The sequence below is a fragment of the Lagopus leucura genome, unplaced genomic scaffold, assembly GCF_019238085.1.
Source record: "Lagopus leucura isolate 7727_CA_CO unplaced genomic scaffold, USGS_WTPT01 Super-Scaffold_100014, whole genome shotgun sequence".
NCBI classification, from domain to species: Eukaryota; Metazoa; Chordata; class Aves; order Galliformes; family Phasianidae; genus Lagopus; species Lagopus leucura.
Genome location: NW_024962268.1, coordinates 14,165,264 through 14,181,692, shown reverse-complemented (window position 1 = coordinate 14,181,692; position 16,429 = coordinate 14,165,264). Strand labels below are relative to the sequence as shown.

The window sequence follows — 16,429 nt, the reverse complement described above, 5'->3', positions numbered from 1 at the left end:
CTGAAGCCACTGACTGTGAGTGATGATTATGAATAATAAATTTCAGTTAGTAAAGTAGCAGTAGTATTTCCCTTTTTGCTTTCTCCTTCGGATCACATTCTTTTGGATACTCCTGAGACGCTCAGAACCACTTACCACTACCTTTTATTAAATATTTTTCTTAAGATGGCTTTTTTTAAAAACAAAACAAAACAAAACAAAACAAAACTACAACTAGTCAACATGTCCAGCAGAGACAGACGAAGCCAACTGATTACATGACTAACATCCTAAAATGGTGATTGGTTTAACATTCTTGTTACTAGCTAAAGAATAAACATGCATCACTACACAGCAGAGAAGTCACTATTTTATTCAAACATATCCAGAAAATCCTGTACATGCAAAAAATGGCATGCTGTACAAAAAAAAGGAGAGAGGTTGCAGTATCAGTAGTGAAGCTTCCTCCCTAAGAGTAACATGTTCACAATAACTTATCTGCTATCTCTTTCAAGATATTACTGACAATACCTAGAATTTGTAACCTAGTGACATCAGAATAAAAAACACACTTAGAACTGGGAATGGGAACAACACCACCTCCAGCCCAACACAACTGTTGAGCCTGATGGTACAGATGTGCACTGCCAGAACTTTGACCAACAGCACTGAATTCAATAGTAGTTTTGCAAATCATTTCAGTGGAAGCAGAAAGAGTGATAACAACGACCTGTGCAAGGAATAAGGGAGTCCCTTCCACATGAGTAAATACACAACACTGATACAATTAGAGAAGGCAAACAAAGGAAAGATTTACTTGGCTACAGCCAAACTGCTTCAAAATGGAAAACTGAAAATGTCTTACAACTTTTTTGCACGCTTCCTTTTCCAAACAGAGAACGTCTCTTCTTTGAAGAGAGTTATCAAACTCTTCTAACACCTCCTATTACTGAACAGACTGTATTATTTGTTACAAAAAACAAAACAAAAACAACAAGATGAAGAAATTATACAGCAGAGCATTTCAAGCAAGAATCAGATACCTATTCAACGAGCATTTAAAAATCTATCTCAGAACTGAATAAACAAAAAACATAGTATGGTGATGTGTGACATTTTTTTAATGGCCACTGTAATTATAATTACTTTGGATATTTAAATGTGAAAAAGTGCACATTATTTGTGGGCATGCACAGAGATCTAAAAAAATATGCATGTATTTGCAAAAATATGATGAAAGCTTAGTCATGTGAGAACACGGAAATTAAGTCTTTTAAAAGGATAATTAATTTCTGCAAAAAACTTAGCCGTCCTCTTAAGAATTAGCAATATTCAAATGAACTAAGCTGTGAGTTGGGTGACTTTTCTACAATAAGCATTCTATTGCAAAATTCATCATGCTTCATGGCAACAATAATATATACACATTTTTAATAGAAATCAAGTATTAAAGATGTAGAGATTTCAAAAGGCTTCACTGTTATTTTAAGTACTTTTTTCCATTCAAAATATTTCAAAGTGAATATTTTAATATTTAATACTTAATATTAATATTCACTTTAATATTTTAAGTGAAAATATGTTCCCAACCCTGAATTTTTGAGATTTCTTCAGTAGACTATTACCCAGTTCAGTCTGGAGGCTCTCATCTCTATCCTGTCTCCTATGACAATAAAAAGAGGGTAGTCTTAGCAAAGAGCACATCAGAGAAACTGCCTGATTTTGTTTTCCTAAATGGCTCGTTTAAGGAACCAGCGGCAATCTTCCCCTAAACAAAGATGAAGTCTAAGCAAGCACGTCTCGTAAGTTTATTCAGTTATGAATATCCACCACAGCATCTAAAATCCAGAAAGAATAAAAATGGAGACTCAGCCAATGCTGCCCTGAACAACTGAGACCATAATTTAATTGGCAGCTTCCAAGAACTGTAAAAAGAAAACTGATCCCCCTTATAAGACTAGCCTTACTAAGAAAGGAAAGGCTACATAAAATGTACAAATATCTATTTCCAGCTCCCAACATTTTACTTGCAGCAGTATTTGTAGCACAGCACTGAAGAAAAGCCCAGTTTCAGTCTCAGCTGAACGTTAGCTCTTCTACTGAAACATTTAATAACAATGAAGCATCCAGGAGCTTGTTCACTATAGCACTGCCTTTCATGTGAAGTGTTTAACCATTCCCCTTTGAAAGCAGCATGAAAGGCTTTACCAATTCTGTTTGAATTACAGATCAGATCTCCAGTCCATCACAGACACAACAAACACAGAAGTTAAAGTCCATCTCTGCTTCATAGAAAACAACCCCATAGGAAAATAAATGAAAATAAAAGCTTCTGATAACAGAGAACAGTTCACCATAGCTGGAAGATAAATAATGACTAAGGATTGAAATATATATTTTGAAATCCCTTTTTCTTTTGCATTTTAAGTAAGTTCATTAATTAGTCAGAAAATGTAGACGTTAACCTGTAAAATTATGAAATATTGTAAGGTCAGCGAGCGAAACTAGTCAAGTGTTTTAACATTACATTTCTTAATGAGATTCTCAAAATAAAATCTTGGGTTTCCTCTTGAAAAACAACTCACGTCATTTTTTTTTTTCACTTTACAAAAGAAAAATAATTTCAATCTTCTATTTTTGCTTAAAAAAAAATCAAAATCCAATGTGATAAATGACATTTGAAGCAGCACCAACAATCCACAGGGCTGCCCTATCGGGCTCTGATAAAAATGGATTCATCAGGAGTTGAAGTGCAATTCTCTTTCTCAGTAACGGTCTCTACTGTGCCTGAAGCAGAGACGATCACTACAGTTTTAGCTTCTGAAAGAGCCTTCTCCTTCTCTGCAATGGCAGCACAGACTGCCACAATTTCATCACTTTCAAAGTCATAGTCTGGGATCGATGCTTGTGCAACCTCTTTTCCTTTGGCTTGTGATTGCACTGCCTCAGTCTGTGTTGCCTTCTGCTGTTCATGTAGTTTTCTTGCCCAAGAAAGGTCCTCCTTCCATACTTCAGGGTTCATTGGAAAGATGTGTAAGGATACCTGAAAACTCCGGATTGCCTGCAAACATAATAAGGAAGAGGGATTGGAAAGTTTGAAGCCAATGTATTTCATCACAGAAATTTACAGAGAAAAAAAGAACTATGTACATCATTTGAGCAAAGCAAAAAATGATTTCACTATTATCTGACTTCAGAATAATATTCTCCCTCAACTCTAAGTTCAATAGCAGCATTAACCCCAAACAACACTGCATGCAAGTGTCTGAAAACACCAGGAACATGAAAGCACAATCAACAGACCAGGTATTTGGCAGCAAAGGTAAAATAAGAGTTCATATGTCAAAAACAATACCGCAAATAAGTAGAAGACAAAACTATTGCATTATTGTATTAGTCTAAAAATCAGCACTAGTGGAGGAGACCCACTGTTCTGCAGTTGCTATGATGGCATCGTTGCTGAAACCAACCCACCACCCACCACCCTCACTGTGCTCATATCCACAGTTTGGTCTCCATAAATGTTCACAAATGTTAATGAATGTCAGCGGGTGCAATTTTTTCTGCATGGAAGAATTCAATTCCATCCTTTGGCTTCATGCACATTTCCATGTCAGACACCACTGTGTCAGACTGCCCCCCTCTGCTGCCATCTGTCACACAGCAACAACATGTAATGGGATATTAGTGGGAAGGTTCAGCCTCTGCTGCTGTACCACCAACATCCTTCTCTGAAGGCTTGGGCCAATGCAGTAAAATAGGAGGCATCACTTTTGGAGCAGCCCTCATATGTCAACAGTGAAAAGGTCAAGACTGACTTCATCTACTGTCATTTACAGGCATGTAAGTATTTTACATCTATGATTTTATTGTCAGTTATGGAAGTAGCCATCTGAATGATCAAATTCTTCTATGGTGAAGCATATAAGCCTTCCCACGGGGTGGAAAATCAATAATTATACTGCTGGTAGAATTTGGGGACAGTTCTAGCAGCTTGCATGCAGTGACTATAAAGACATGAGAATTATCAAATACTGTGTTCATTCATTATTTATAAATACAAAAAGAATGGAAATTAATTTGAAAAATGACTACTTTTCATCTGAATTGACAGAAACTGCCAGTTCATTCTTCTCCTGGCCACAGTAATAAACAAATTCCACAACATGAACTCAGCAGGAACAGACTAGATACAGATCAGATCTTAAGAAATGCTGATTGTGCTATCAGTATTACTGAAGTTGTAATAGGCAGCCTTTCAGTTCCAGGAAAACGGAAGACTTTATAACTGGTCCTCAGCCAGATCTGAAGTATAGGAGCACGCTGGAACTTTAAACAGAAGGAGTAGTGCAGTTTAATTCTTGCAGAACAATGTGATTTTATTCAACTTTGCTACTCTTCACTTCCAGGGATAGATGAGCTACAAGTAAACATTAAATGCTCTTTTTTTTTTCCTGTTAAACACAAAATGTAAACAAACACCATCTGCCTTTAAGCTTTCCAAGGAAGAGGTCTCTTAATTAGAACCTTTCTATATAGTTCTGTTAAATTTTCTATGTAGTTATGTTCGTGCATATTAAGTGACATTGAACACAGTACTAAAAAACAGATTAATATAAGGCAACACTTAATAAGCTGAAAAAGCTGCCCTCAGAAACGTACAACAGAAAATGAGCATCTTTGTAAATCTTCTCATCCCACTTATAATTTTAATAATTACAAACTACTGCTGAAAGCAAATTATCTTGTAGTAAAGCCATTCACATGGATCAGTTCAGGAAGTATATACACAGCTGACACTGGGGCTTACCCAACTCACACCTGACACTAGTGCTTATAGTAGGCTTTTATTTTACATCTCAACAAGAGTCTACCTGACCTATTTTAAAAGCTGTCCAACAGTTGAGATGTACACACAACTATAAGCAATCTTTCTCCGTATCTAACACTTACAGATGGGCATTTTTCCCTAACATTCAACATAGCATTTTATTCCAATTAAAGTCTGTTATATCTTGTGCTATTCACAGTGACTACAACTCATTTTCACAGAAATCTCTACTATATTTAAAGACACTGACCAAATGAAATCCAGATATTTTCACTCTAATTACTTTATACAATTTAATCTGAATAGCAAATGCCTTTACCTATTTCAACTTTAAACAAGCTGATTTTTTCTATGCTGATTTCTGTTCCAATTATTTATTCTTTTCAGTAGCAATTTTTAAATTGAAAATTATTTCCAGCAGAAATACTAATTCTGCATTCAAGAATAAGCTGAACAGTTTATTATCTGCAGTTCTTAAGTTCATAAATCTATTTTTTTCAGAAGTATCCTTGCAAGACACTAGGGCAAACTCTGTGGAAGCATCTGCCTTAGGCTGGCTTTACCTTAGAGATCTGTTCAGTAAGCTCTACTGCAGATAGGCATAATCCAGTTTCATTGTTGGAACAAAAAAACTATCCCATTCGAGAACATTTGACTCCTACCAAATGATACTGCTAAATAGGACGCATCCCCAAGAGTGGACACAGATCTGCTGGAAAAACAGCTGAAAGAGCACTTAAACTTTCAGAAACTTGTTTGCTTTTCTGCAAACTGAAAATAAAAATCAGCTCTCAGTAGAAAGGACTTCCATGCATTAAAAATACATCATAACCTTGTATCACTGAGAGGTACCTACTCTTGAAAAGCATCACTAAAAGCTGTTGAAAAGAATTCAACATAGCTCCTTTTCATCTGACAAAGTCTTTTATTTTCTCTCAAACTTAAGCTTAATGCTTCCCAAATCCTATACATTAGAATATGTATGTGGCTGGCATGTAGTTCTGTTCACCAGAACAAGAAATATGTCCTGTGCTTTCTTTTTTTGTTTATCTCCCTACAGAAAAGTCTTTTATCAAAACCTGATGCAAATAATGTAATTTAGAGTTTTTGTTTCACACTTCAAATGAAATTACAAGAAATTCTAGGCCAAAATTACAAATCAAGTAGCTATTTTTTCAATCGCAGTGCTTCCTTTTAATTTCATTTGTGCACATAAAAAAAGTCCTGACTACTCTCATATATCTTATTAATATGCTTAAATAACTATAAGAATAATCTATACATTATGTTGTAAAACAATAACCATCACAGCACTGTAGTTAAATATTTTAATTTCATATGAGTCTAAAAAGAAAATGTGAGTTACCTGACTCAAGAATTCGGCAGGAACACAACCAGGTACCAGTTTACAAATGCTAAATATAAAATGAAACCTTATAACATTCTCTTAGGTTAACAAATATATTCTGTTAAAAATGTAATAATTATTCTTTGCATGACTCCTATCGCTACATAAAAGCCCTGACACAGAAAAACATATTCTCCAAAAATGAAAGAAATAAGCACGCATCATTGGTTTCCATTTACACACCTGCCCAATGTTATCACAGTTATCAACACTCCAGATTTGAAAATGAGGATCCAGTCCACAGTAAACTTACATCACAGAATGGACGAGGTTGGCAGGACCTCTGGGTCCACCTGGTTCAATCCTGCTCAAGCAGGGACACTGAGAGCAGTGTCCCCAAGGCCATCACCTGGTGGGTTTTGGACATCTCCAATCTGGGAGATTCTGTAGTTTTCAGTTGGTTATTTTTTTTAATGCTGCATTTGCTGTGTGCTTTTTGTTTGTTTGCCTGGTGGTTTGTTTATTTATTTATGATTTTTATTCTTTCACAGAAAGTATGCCTCACTTTCTCTCATGGAGAAAACTCTTCCAATGAAGAACAGCTGTATGAATTTGTTACTTCAGAGCGTTATCAACAATACAGTAAAATTCACCCAAAGACAAACATTTACAATTACAGAAATGGACTAAGCTCAACTATGCATTTCTACAGTTTCTGTATTCACAGTGACATTTACTCAGATGTGCTCTTATAAGTCGGCTTCGAGAATGTTAGAAATTACATCTTACTTGATATGCACTACATCCTGCTTGTTTGTAATTAACTCTTATTAGTGAACTGATTTACTAAATTCAGGAAAAAAGAGTGCATAGCTTCTCTGAAAGTTAAATAAATTGGGACTACTTTACCTCATTTTGTCTCTGTCACAAGTTTAATCCTCCACAAATCTTCCATTTGCAAGAAATAAATATATTACACACAATATAGATTAGTTTGTTTGGAAGTTGTATTTCAGACAGAGGAAACAAAATCAAAATACAATACGTCTTTTCCTATGAAAAGTACATCATTCTCTGTGAATTAATAAAAATATTTATGACAGACCATTTGGCAGGATGTGGGCAGTGAGGAAATACACTGGAGTGAAGAAAAGGAGATTTGAAACAATAAAGCACTGAAGCTGCTCTTGAGAAGGGCAGGAGTTTCCAAATCTCAGACATTACAAAAAGCACTGACGTTCATGCTTTATTAACACTTCTTTGTAAAAAATTTAATGCAGTGAAAGATGAGAATATCATGGCAATGAAAGGCTAATGGGAAGAGTATAATTACAATAGATAATTTGTTCAAGAAGTCTCCACAAGTTCAATACTTACGAAATTATTTAACCTTGTAAGCCTTCTCCAGTCTTTTCATAGATTCCTTAAAAATTCTTCTGTTTGACAATAGTGAGCATTATCTGAAGTTTATAAACAATCCCAATGCTATTCTTTGTATGTGAGAGCACTCTCATTAGGAGGCAATTCAGTATGCTTTAAACACACCAAAAAGCAAACAGTGCCTCATGTTAAAGCACTGGAGATGGCAGCAGGAAGGTACCCATCACCAAGCTCCCTGCTCTGACACCTCAGTGTCAATACAGCGTAACTATAGGTGCACCTATAAGGGTGTTTTAGTTCAGATTCACAATGTGCTTTGATGCAAATCTCTGTTCCAATTTAAAATGCTTTGGTTAGCACTGGGGACTCAGACAACCCTTCTGGTTAAATTCCACATTACACTCCAAGCCCCTGAAACTCTCCAAATAGAGCTAGTCTGAATTAAAACAAAATGAACGCAGAGTGGATATTAAGTCCCCAGCTCTACTCACTGAAGATATTTGCTCTTGTTGGAATCATGCATTTAATGCAGCTGAAGCTTGCATGGCCTGGTGTGCAGACCTGGTGGTGTAACTAAAATGGGTATATCTGTAATTTTGATTGCTGTTATTGTAGCTTTTTTTCTGTTTTTCTTCTTTTTTTTTTTTTTTTTTTTTTTTTTATAGAATAAGCAGCACCAGCTACCTGGTATTCTTGCAGGAAATAACTTTGAATTTCCTGAGACTAATGTATTTAAAATCTCAGACATAATTTACAGTGGCAACTTTAGGCACTGAAAAAAAAGAGGATTTATAGATTATTAATGCAGACATGACAGCCCATCCGCCCTTGCCTTCTGCAACACAAAAGCAATGCAATGTCACCAACTATTTGACAGCATGCAGATATGGATTTATATTAAATATTTCCTGTTTTGATACCGTGACAACAGAAGGCAGAACACTACACATATATCTGCAACACTCAGCTTCTACCTTATGTTATTCTCATGTTTTGCCCTTTTTTAATTTCTTTTTTTCAAATACTGTACCCTAAGGTAGTTTAAAAAAAAATCACGCTCTCCATGATTTGTTAGCTTCACTCAAAAACATCTTAATTTATGCTTGAAAAGTTTTCTGTTTAAACACTGCAACTTTCCAGAAATACTCTAATGACAATATTATTCATTTCTATAAAACCAACACTCAGCTACTCAAAACAAAAACAAAATAAAGCCACTATCTTTTTATCTGAGAGCCCATTACAGTTTATTTTTCTAATTGACTTCTGTGAACATATCTGGACTACAGAGCTCATTAACTCTGTTTCCACACTTTAACATGCAGACAGCTATTTAGAGTTGGATGACCTGCAGACTGTGGGTGATTTGATGTAAGGGATGTTTCCTCTTGTATCACTTAACATGCCCAGTACAGCACCATGGCATTCAGCAGGAGCTAGAGAAAAGCTGTACTCCAGCTACTGCAGAGCACCCCAGCCTTTTTATTCTCTTATTAGCAAAAGCATCAATTTCATCTCCCATATGGAGTCATGGAGCCACAGGGATGCGTGGAAGCGCACACGTGATTTGCTGCACTTGAAGCAAGAAAGCAGGAGCTAGGGAAAACAAGATATCTTTCTAGCAGCTGTGCATAAAACTGAAGACAGGTATCACCTGGGACTTTACAGTACTTTCAGCTCTAAAGCCTGGTGTGCTGTGTTGCAACATACAGCATCTAGAATGTAGCATACACAGTTACATCACTGAAATTATTCTGCTGCATAAAGCCACCACTTAAACACAGCATACAACACAGAAAGCTTTGAGCTAGGCAGGTCTTACACAAGCCTGGCAGCAAAACCACACAGGAAGCATTTGTGATAAACAACCAAGTAGAGGGGCACACTGGTAACAAACAGCAAACATCTTTTTCCTTGCCTGCTTTCAAGCTACTTATGGCTATTCAACCGCCTTGGTATTTCTGTACTTTCACTCTCTCACACACAATTCAGAGGATGTAGTCCACAATTTTAACATGTCAATGTTATTTATTTTCCTACCAGTGCTATCTCTCCTAGTCCAAGCTGGGCACGTCCCAAAGTCTGCCAGGCATCCCAGGAACGTGGGTTCCTCTGAACAGCCATTTCTGCTGCATGCACTGCTGGGAACATTTCATGTAAAGACATCAGAACCTATGGCAAAAAAATAAGAGGAATAAGAATAAGCAACTGAAAACAGAATTAGGTTTTCTGGGATTACTCAAGTAACCACCATTTTTCCAGTATTAAAGACAGTTTCATCTGACCTATCTTTTCATAGTCAGCTGTCTATGACACTTATACTTGCTCCACAGCTCATGAAGAGAAACAGGCATGCTACAGGATGATTCATCTTAACTGTTCCAGCAATTATCCTAGAAGTAGATTAATTGCTTTGGAAGGCATCTCCTCTTCCTCCCTACAAATCCCACGCTCTGTAAAAGAGTATTAGAATTGTGGCATTACACCATGGGACAACATTGAGAATTAAGCACAATAAATAAGCAAGTACTGTTGCAAAACTCCTGAGTTTTACTTTTTCTTTTTAATAGAAAATTGAAATCTACCCAATAAAGTTACAGTGCACATGATAAAATTATGGAAAAAAAATGGTAATCAGAATGAAAACAACAGTGTAACAACTGCAAAAATGTTACACTTGAGAGACAACTTGCTGTTCAAGGATGCTTTACTTAGATATGAAGTCATCTTCATAAAAAAAATTAAAATAGTGGTTTCTGAACGTGGAGATCACTTTCACTCAGCACTGCAGGTTATGTATGGGCCCACTACTATTCTATTCCTTGTACTGAATCTTCATAACTTAGACTATAAATCATAGTTAACAACTCATAACGTGGCTCAGAGCTTGCCTTGTTTTTCCAAGACCTCCATGAAATTGGCATGTTACCTGAAGACCTGCATCACTCTGAGATCATTATTTCAGACACCCACATGCTATGGTGATAGGTAACAGCAAAAGAAACAATGACAACTGCATTCCAACAGCGTGATGAAAAAGTTAACCACACAAGTAAGACTCATGCATGGCTAGCCACTTTCTTCCCAACTGGTCAACCCTCAAGCATGATAAATAACAGAACACAACAGCACAGCTGCTCAAGTGTAGAACGCATTTAACTTTACTTTCCCATAGTATATTAAACAGACAAATATGAGTGTGGTGTAGAGCAGGATTTAAATTCAAGTATCTTGAATTAATATTAATTAACTTTCATTCACAAAGTACTCGCACAACATTACAGTAGCTACAGTAAATAGCTTTTACTGCAGAAAGTAAACTGTGCACGCAAGAAATTCAGTAAGTGAAATCTCCAATAAAGCCTTTGGATCCATACCTGTCGTGTTTTAGTAAGACTTTTTCTAAAGAGTAGTTGCATGGTTTCACTTTAACTCAACAGGCTACATACTGGAAGTTAAAAATACCTGAACTGGTTTCACTTTAACTCAACAGGCTACGCACTGAATTCAAAAGTACCTAAAAAATTTTAGGTACAACCCCCCACAGCTGTAAGTCACATCATATCATTTTCTCCTCTTTTTTTTCCTCAACAGTTATCAACAACTGTGCTTTCTCATGAAAAAAATAATGTAATGAGTACTGTGCATTTTTTCAAAACTTTCAGTTTAACTGCATTTTTCCGGGTATCTTCTTCTGACTGAAGCAAATCCATTAATTGAGTCAAACTGTTACTGGTGGAGAGGTGTACATCCCACCAAGATTAAGTGATTCTGCACCTCTCAACTAGCTTTTACATTCATCTCTTAATGTGTTTATTCTCGTAACAGAAAATAAACCCAAGTATATAACCACTTAAACAATTTTATATCTCTCTGAGTAGCCAGTATTTCTTACAAGTACTTTCTACTGCAACAACTCCAAAATACCATTATAAATATTTAGGATGTAATTTGCAGTGTTGAACGAATTTTACTGCCTTGTCTACTGAACTACAACCTTGCTGATAATAATGCATCCCAATTACTCCACTTCCATCTATGTAAAACTGTTGTGTGCATTAATTTAGATAAGCTGCTTTAAAAGTACTCCTCCAAATCATGATGGTAAACACTGTGCTAACAGCAACTACGGCATCAGATTCTCAAGTTACTAAAACATTAATTTGAGTGTTCCAATTAGCCACTCAGCACAATTACATTTTTCAGTTATTAATAAAGGCACACACCTATACTTGCCAGCCATTATAGATAAATAATCTTAATGCACATTATTTTCATGCAATTTTATTTTCAAGCAAAAAGTCCATCAAAATGAACATGCAATGGCAGATCTGAACGTGTGCAGCTTTGTTTTAGGTTACTCCACATGTGACATTACCGTCACTTTAATAAAACAGACTGCACACAAATTTACTTTATCGTCATTTTAATAATCTTTGTATTTTGGTTCCTTTTATTTATTTCTTTTTTTTTTTACTGTCACTCTGAGTTGGTCAAACATGATATTAGCATAATGGTCTACTTTTCTGCCTCCCATTAAGATGTTTCTAGTCTTCGTTCATCCCAGTCCATCTGCTTGAAATACTTGAGATGATCTATGATCATCTTTCCTTCAGATGTGCAACTGCAACAGGAATCTGTCAACCATTAGTGCTCCTTACACCTGCAGTATTAGAATGCTGGCTGCTAATCTTCTAATTTTATCTCTTCATTATTACAATCAGCTCTTATATTAAGATGTTTGGTTATGCTTGGATATTTACCTTCACTGCTTTGAAATAATTCTTCTGAAGAAAACTAAATAAATAAAAATTACCACCCCCAAAGGCTCCCTCCAAAATAAGCACTCTGTGATTTGGCTGAATTCCATTCAGAAGGAACTACAACAAGAATGCATCTTGTTGGGAATTCTTGTCAGAATCCAGACACATACAACTAGAATACATTATCAGCAACTTTGTGTAAAGCTCAAGTTACACTCAAACCTATTTCAATGGTGGGAATTTTTTTGATAGTGGAGATGAATAATTGCACCCTTTGCTAGTCACGTCCACAAAAACTCATAAAAACTCATATTACTAGTGAAAGCAGGAACAAGCAAACATTATTTTAAGTCATGAATCATATCACAGAATCACAGAATGGCCTGGGTTGAAAAGAACCAGAAAGATCATCTAGTTTCAACTCCCCTGCCACAGGCTGGGCTGCCAAAACTGTTAGAATAAATCAGACTTGTCAGAGTATTTATTTAAAATGCACCTTTATTTTATTATTATTTTTTTTTTAACAGAAAAAAAAGACATTCAGTTGCACTAGGATATTTTTCAATGACCAGACAAATAGCATGATCCTTCAGAGGAACGATGTATTCTCAGAAAAATGCACCAACATTACCCTTCATTTGAGAGAACATCAACTTTTTATTTGTCAAAATTATGCTGGGGAAAACCGCCATGAAAAGACAATCCTATTAACAAAACAGATCTTTGTTTTGAAGCAAGATATGCCAGGAAAGATCTATTTTGCCAAAATCACATGCCTGCATAGTGAGGATTAAGATATATTCCTCAATGAATGTCCCCTCTAAGAGCTGACTCTCTAAGATTCTGTTTCACTTCTGTTACTCTAATTTCTTGTATGAATATTCTTTTGCAAACTCCATTAGCAAGGCAGCACTCAGATTTCACAATTAAGTAATCTTATCCCATATGTGATTTATTTCTAGTTATAGTGAAGTTTGTGTCATTCACAGACATACATCTGTGAAGTCTTTACTTTCAGGAGTGAAATGAACCGATCTATTTAAAACACTAAAATATTTATCAGTTTACTAGCTTGCACAGCAGAAGTAACATTAGAACATTACATAATTACTGTAAATCACAAAATGGCTAATAACAGACATTACAAGAAAGCTATAAATACATAAAAATACAGAAACACAACTCTGCAGAGTCAATATAATAGATACAGCTACAATATTGATAGAGAATACACGAAGAATCAGGTAATTCCTTTACTGAATTTCATCAACTGCTGCACAGACTAAATGCAGTTCATGACCACAAGAACTTCCAAGTAGGCAGATGCTGTGCTGTAATCCTCTCAGTAAATCTCCCTCCTCTTAAACTTACACAGGTACTGTGTTTGTGCTGTAGCATGATGTACTGTTTTGTTTGGAAGTAATTCTTTGTTTTAATTAGTAAGCTTTCAGACTTTTTTTTCTTTTTTTCTTTTTTTTTTTTTTTGCCATCCACAGAAATGTACAGTAATGCCATTTTAAAATCAACAGATCTCAATACTCATGGGTAGCAGAATTTCAGTCTGTCACATGAAAACAGCGTCTTAGGACTGTCTGTCAGAAGGGTATGTTAAATTCAGTTCAGCTCATACCTACATTGAGTTCACAAAATCTGGATGTTCTGGGTTGGAAGGGACATTAAAGATCATTTTGTTCCAAACCTCTGCTCTGGGCAGGGTTGCCACCCACTAGATTATGCTGCCCAGGGCCCCATGCAGCTTGGTGTTGAACATCTCCAGGGATGAGTTCACTGACTGTAAAAATCATGTTGGCCAAAGGTCTGTTCCAGCAAACAGATTCCAGTGGAAGCAGGAAAAAATTATTCCTACATCTCTTTTTTTTTTTTTTTTTTTTTTTTGCTCTATTTTGTCATGGATGGATGCGCAGCAGCCAGTCTGTTTTCAACTACCTGCCAGACATGTAGGCCTTGTATTAAACTAAATTTCATTCTCTGTAACATAAACATATAAATACCAAAGATCATACATCTACTAGATATAAACCAGCAATTATTATTAGCTGATTTGTTATAACCTTAACTGATTAACAGATTATTAAATCTGTCCATTTCTTAGGAAGCTTGTCAATTTTTTAAGTATGAAGAGAGATGAGTGGAAGTTGAAATTATTTCTTCATATGCAATGGATTTCTTCTACAGCAATGGATTTCTTAATCCTTAAGAACAGTGGTTGGAATGATTTAAATAACGGACTTGGCCTATAAAAGATATACGTAGCTGAAATCCTGTTCACTGTATGCCAATTGAGGATGCTGGATGGTTCAGAAAGTAGATCAGACAGCTGATAAACAGCCAGAAAGCTTACTAAATTGAGAGAACTGTTTTTTCTGTTGTTGTTTTCATCTGCGTTCACTCATTTCTACAAATATCTAAAAACAACTGTACTGTATACTTTGGGATGCCTTTAAAAATGTATGAACTTATGGTGGAAAAAAAAAACAACAGTCATAGATCCTTGTCTTCCCTCTCCCCGCAGTACTAAACCATGTAGATTCAGTGTCCCTAAGAAACAGCATAAATGCTGTCATAGTTGCATGGCATGTTTGAGAATATGTTATCTGAGATCTCTGCAGTACAAGTATCACTGGATGAGCAACATTAGCCAGGAGAACTCTCAGGCATTCTACTTGAATTCCAGGAGAGTTCATTACACAGCCGAACCACTGCCCTTTGATATGTCTCTTCCTTCAGGAAAGATTCCTGGTTGGTCCACTGCACAAAGGTTCAGACTCAATTCATACAACTCCTTTGTATTTTATGACTTCTTATAATTCAAAGCAGCAGTGAAATAATGCACTGGATGTTTAAGAATTTAGGCCACAACGACCTTCTTGAAGACTGAATATAGGTGAGCTTCCTACACTCCTCTGAACAAAACGCTACTGATCTAGTATCAGAATTAACAATAGGAGACAGCGTTTTTTTTCCAAAACGTTTAAATAATAATAGTACAGAAACGAGCTGCTCACATAAGCATTCACTTGCTATCCAGCATTTTCAACAGAGAAGCAGTTAAAGCTGGTAAGGGAAGATGAACTACAGAAACTGAAACATCTTGCACCAAAAGGAGAACAGGATGTGCACCCCTAACTTCTCTACACATCATAATCAGAGATCAAAGAGTAGCTGAGAGCAATGAAAAGAAACTCATCAGCTTTCATGGATTTTGAACCAAGATTCAGTTGAGCAACTTCACAGATCCCATACGACTTTCTGGAAGTGCACTTATTGCAAACTGTCACTGACAACTGAAAACTTTAATCGCTATTTCCGCTCTTCAGAAATTAGGAAAGATGTTTGTCCCACATCAGTCAGAATACAGATCTTTTAATCCTTTCCATAAATATTTACAGATTCCTACTATGTCATTAGCTTATTTTGCTGAGCTGCATATTAAACAACAGAATATATACAATGTTACTTTGTTGCTGATAAAGCAAATACTGATGAACTGGGAAACTGCTATATAACCCATACTAAAATTATAAGCCTTGCAGAATACACAGATCTTAAAGCCCATCCACAATCTTTCATTCCATGTTAAATCTCAAAAAAGAATGACTTCACAGGGAGATTTTTCTTTACTGACAAAAATGAGTACAGGCCATAAAAATCCTCTGCACGCAGTGAAAAGTTACTCCTAACATGAATCACCCCCTCAAATATATGACTTGCACCAACAGTGATGAATTTCATAGGCTCTAAGCACCAGCCAAGGCCCTGCAGAAATTGGTGTTCTTCCAAATCTGGAGGTACCTAAACTTTCCCATTTAGCTACACAGTAATAGCTTTAGTAGTTGTGTTGGTATGCTGGATAGGAACAATATACTCAGTCAGAAGACAGTTTCATTTAAGTATTAACCACAGTATTTTTTCAATGATTTAAGTATTCCTATTTTGGCAAAAATGGATTTTTACAGCTCACATCAGTGCATTAAAAGTAGAAAGATATCAAATTACACCTTACACTAATCAGCTTCCAGTAAGCATAAGTCATACCACAAATAACATCTGTAATAGTTACTTGCGCATACTAAACAAATGCTGCTGATTTAAACTTTTGTTTAAAAA

The 16,429-nt window shown here is 35.9% G+C and overlaps 1 protein-coding gene across 3 annotated transcripts in view; it reads right to left on the bottom strand.

The window, feature by feature from the left end:
* Positions 1-336: 336 nt before the first annotated feature.
* Positions 337-16,429, bottom strand: part of TTC33 (tetratricopeptide repeat domain 33) — a 42,972-nt gene continuing 26,879 nt past the window's right edge. For all 3 annotated transcript variants that reach the window (XM_042875141.1, XM_042875140.1, XM_042875142.1), the window contains exons 4-5: positions 9,579-9,710; positions 337-3,040 (exon numbers count right to left, since the gene is read on the bottom strand). In XM_042875141.1, coding sequence (XP_042731075.1) covers positions 2,690-3,040; positions 9,579-9,710 — 483 coding nt within the window. In that variant the 3' untranslated portion in view covers positions 337-2,689. The remainder of the gene's footprint in view (positions 3,041-9,578; positions 9,711-16,429) is intronic.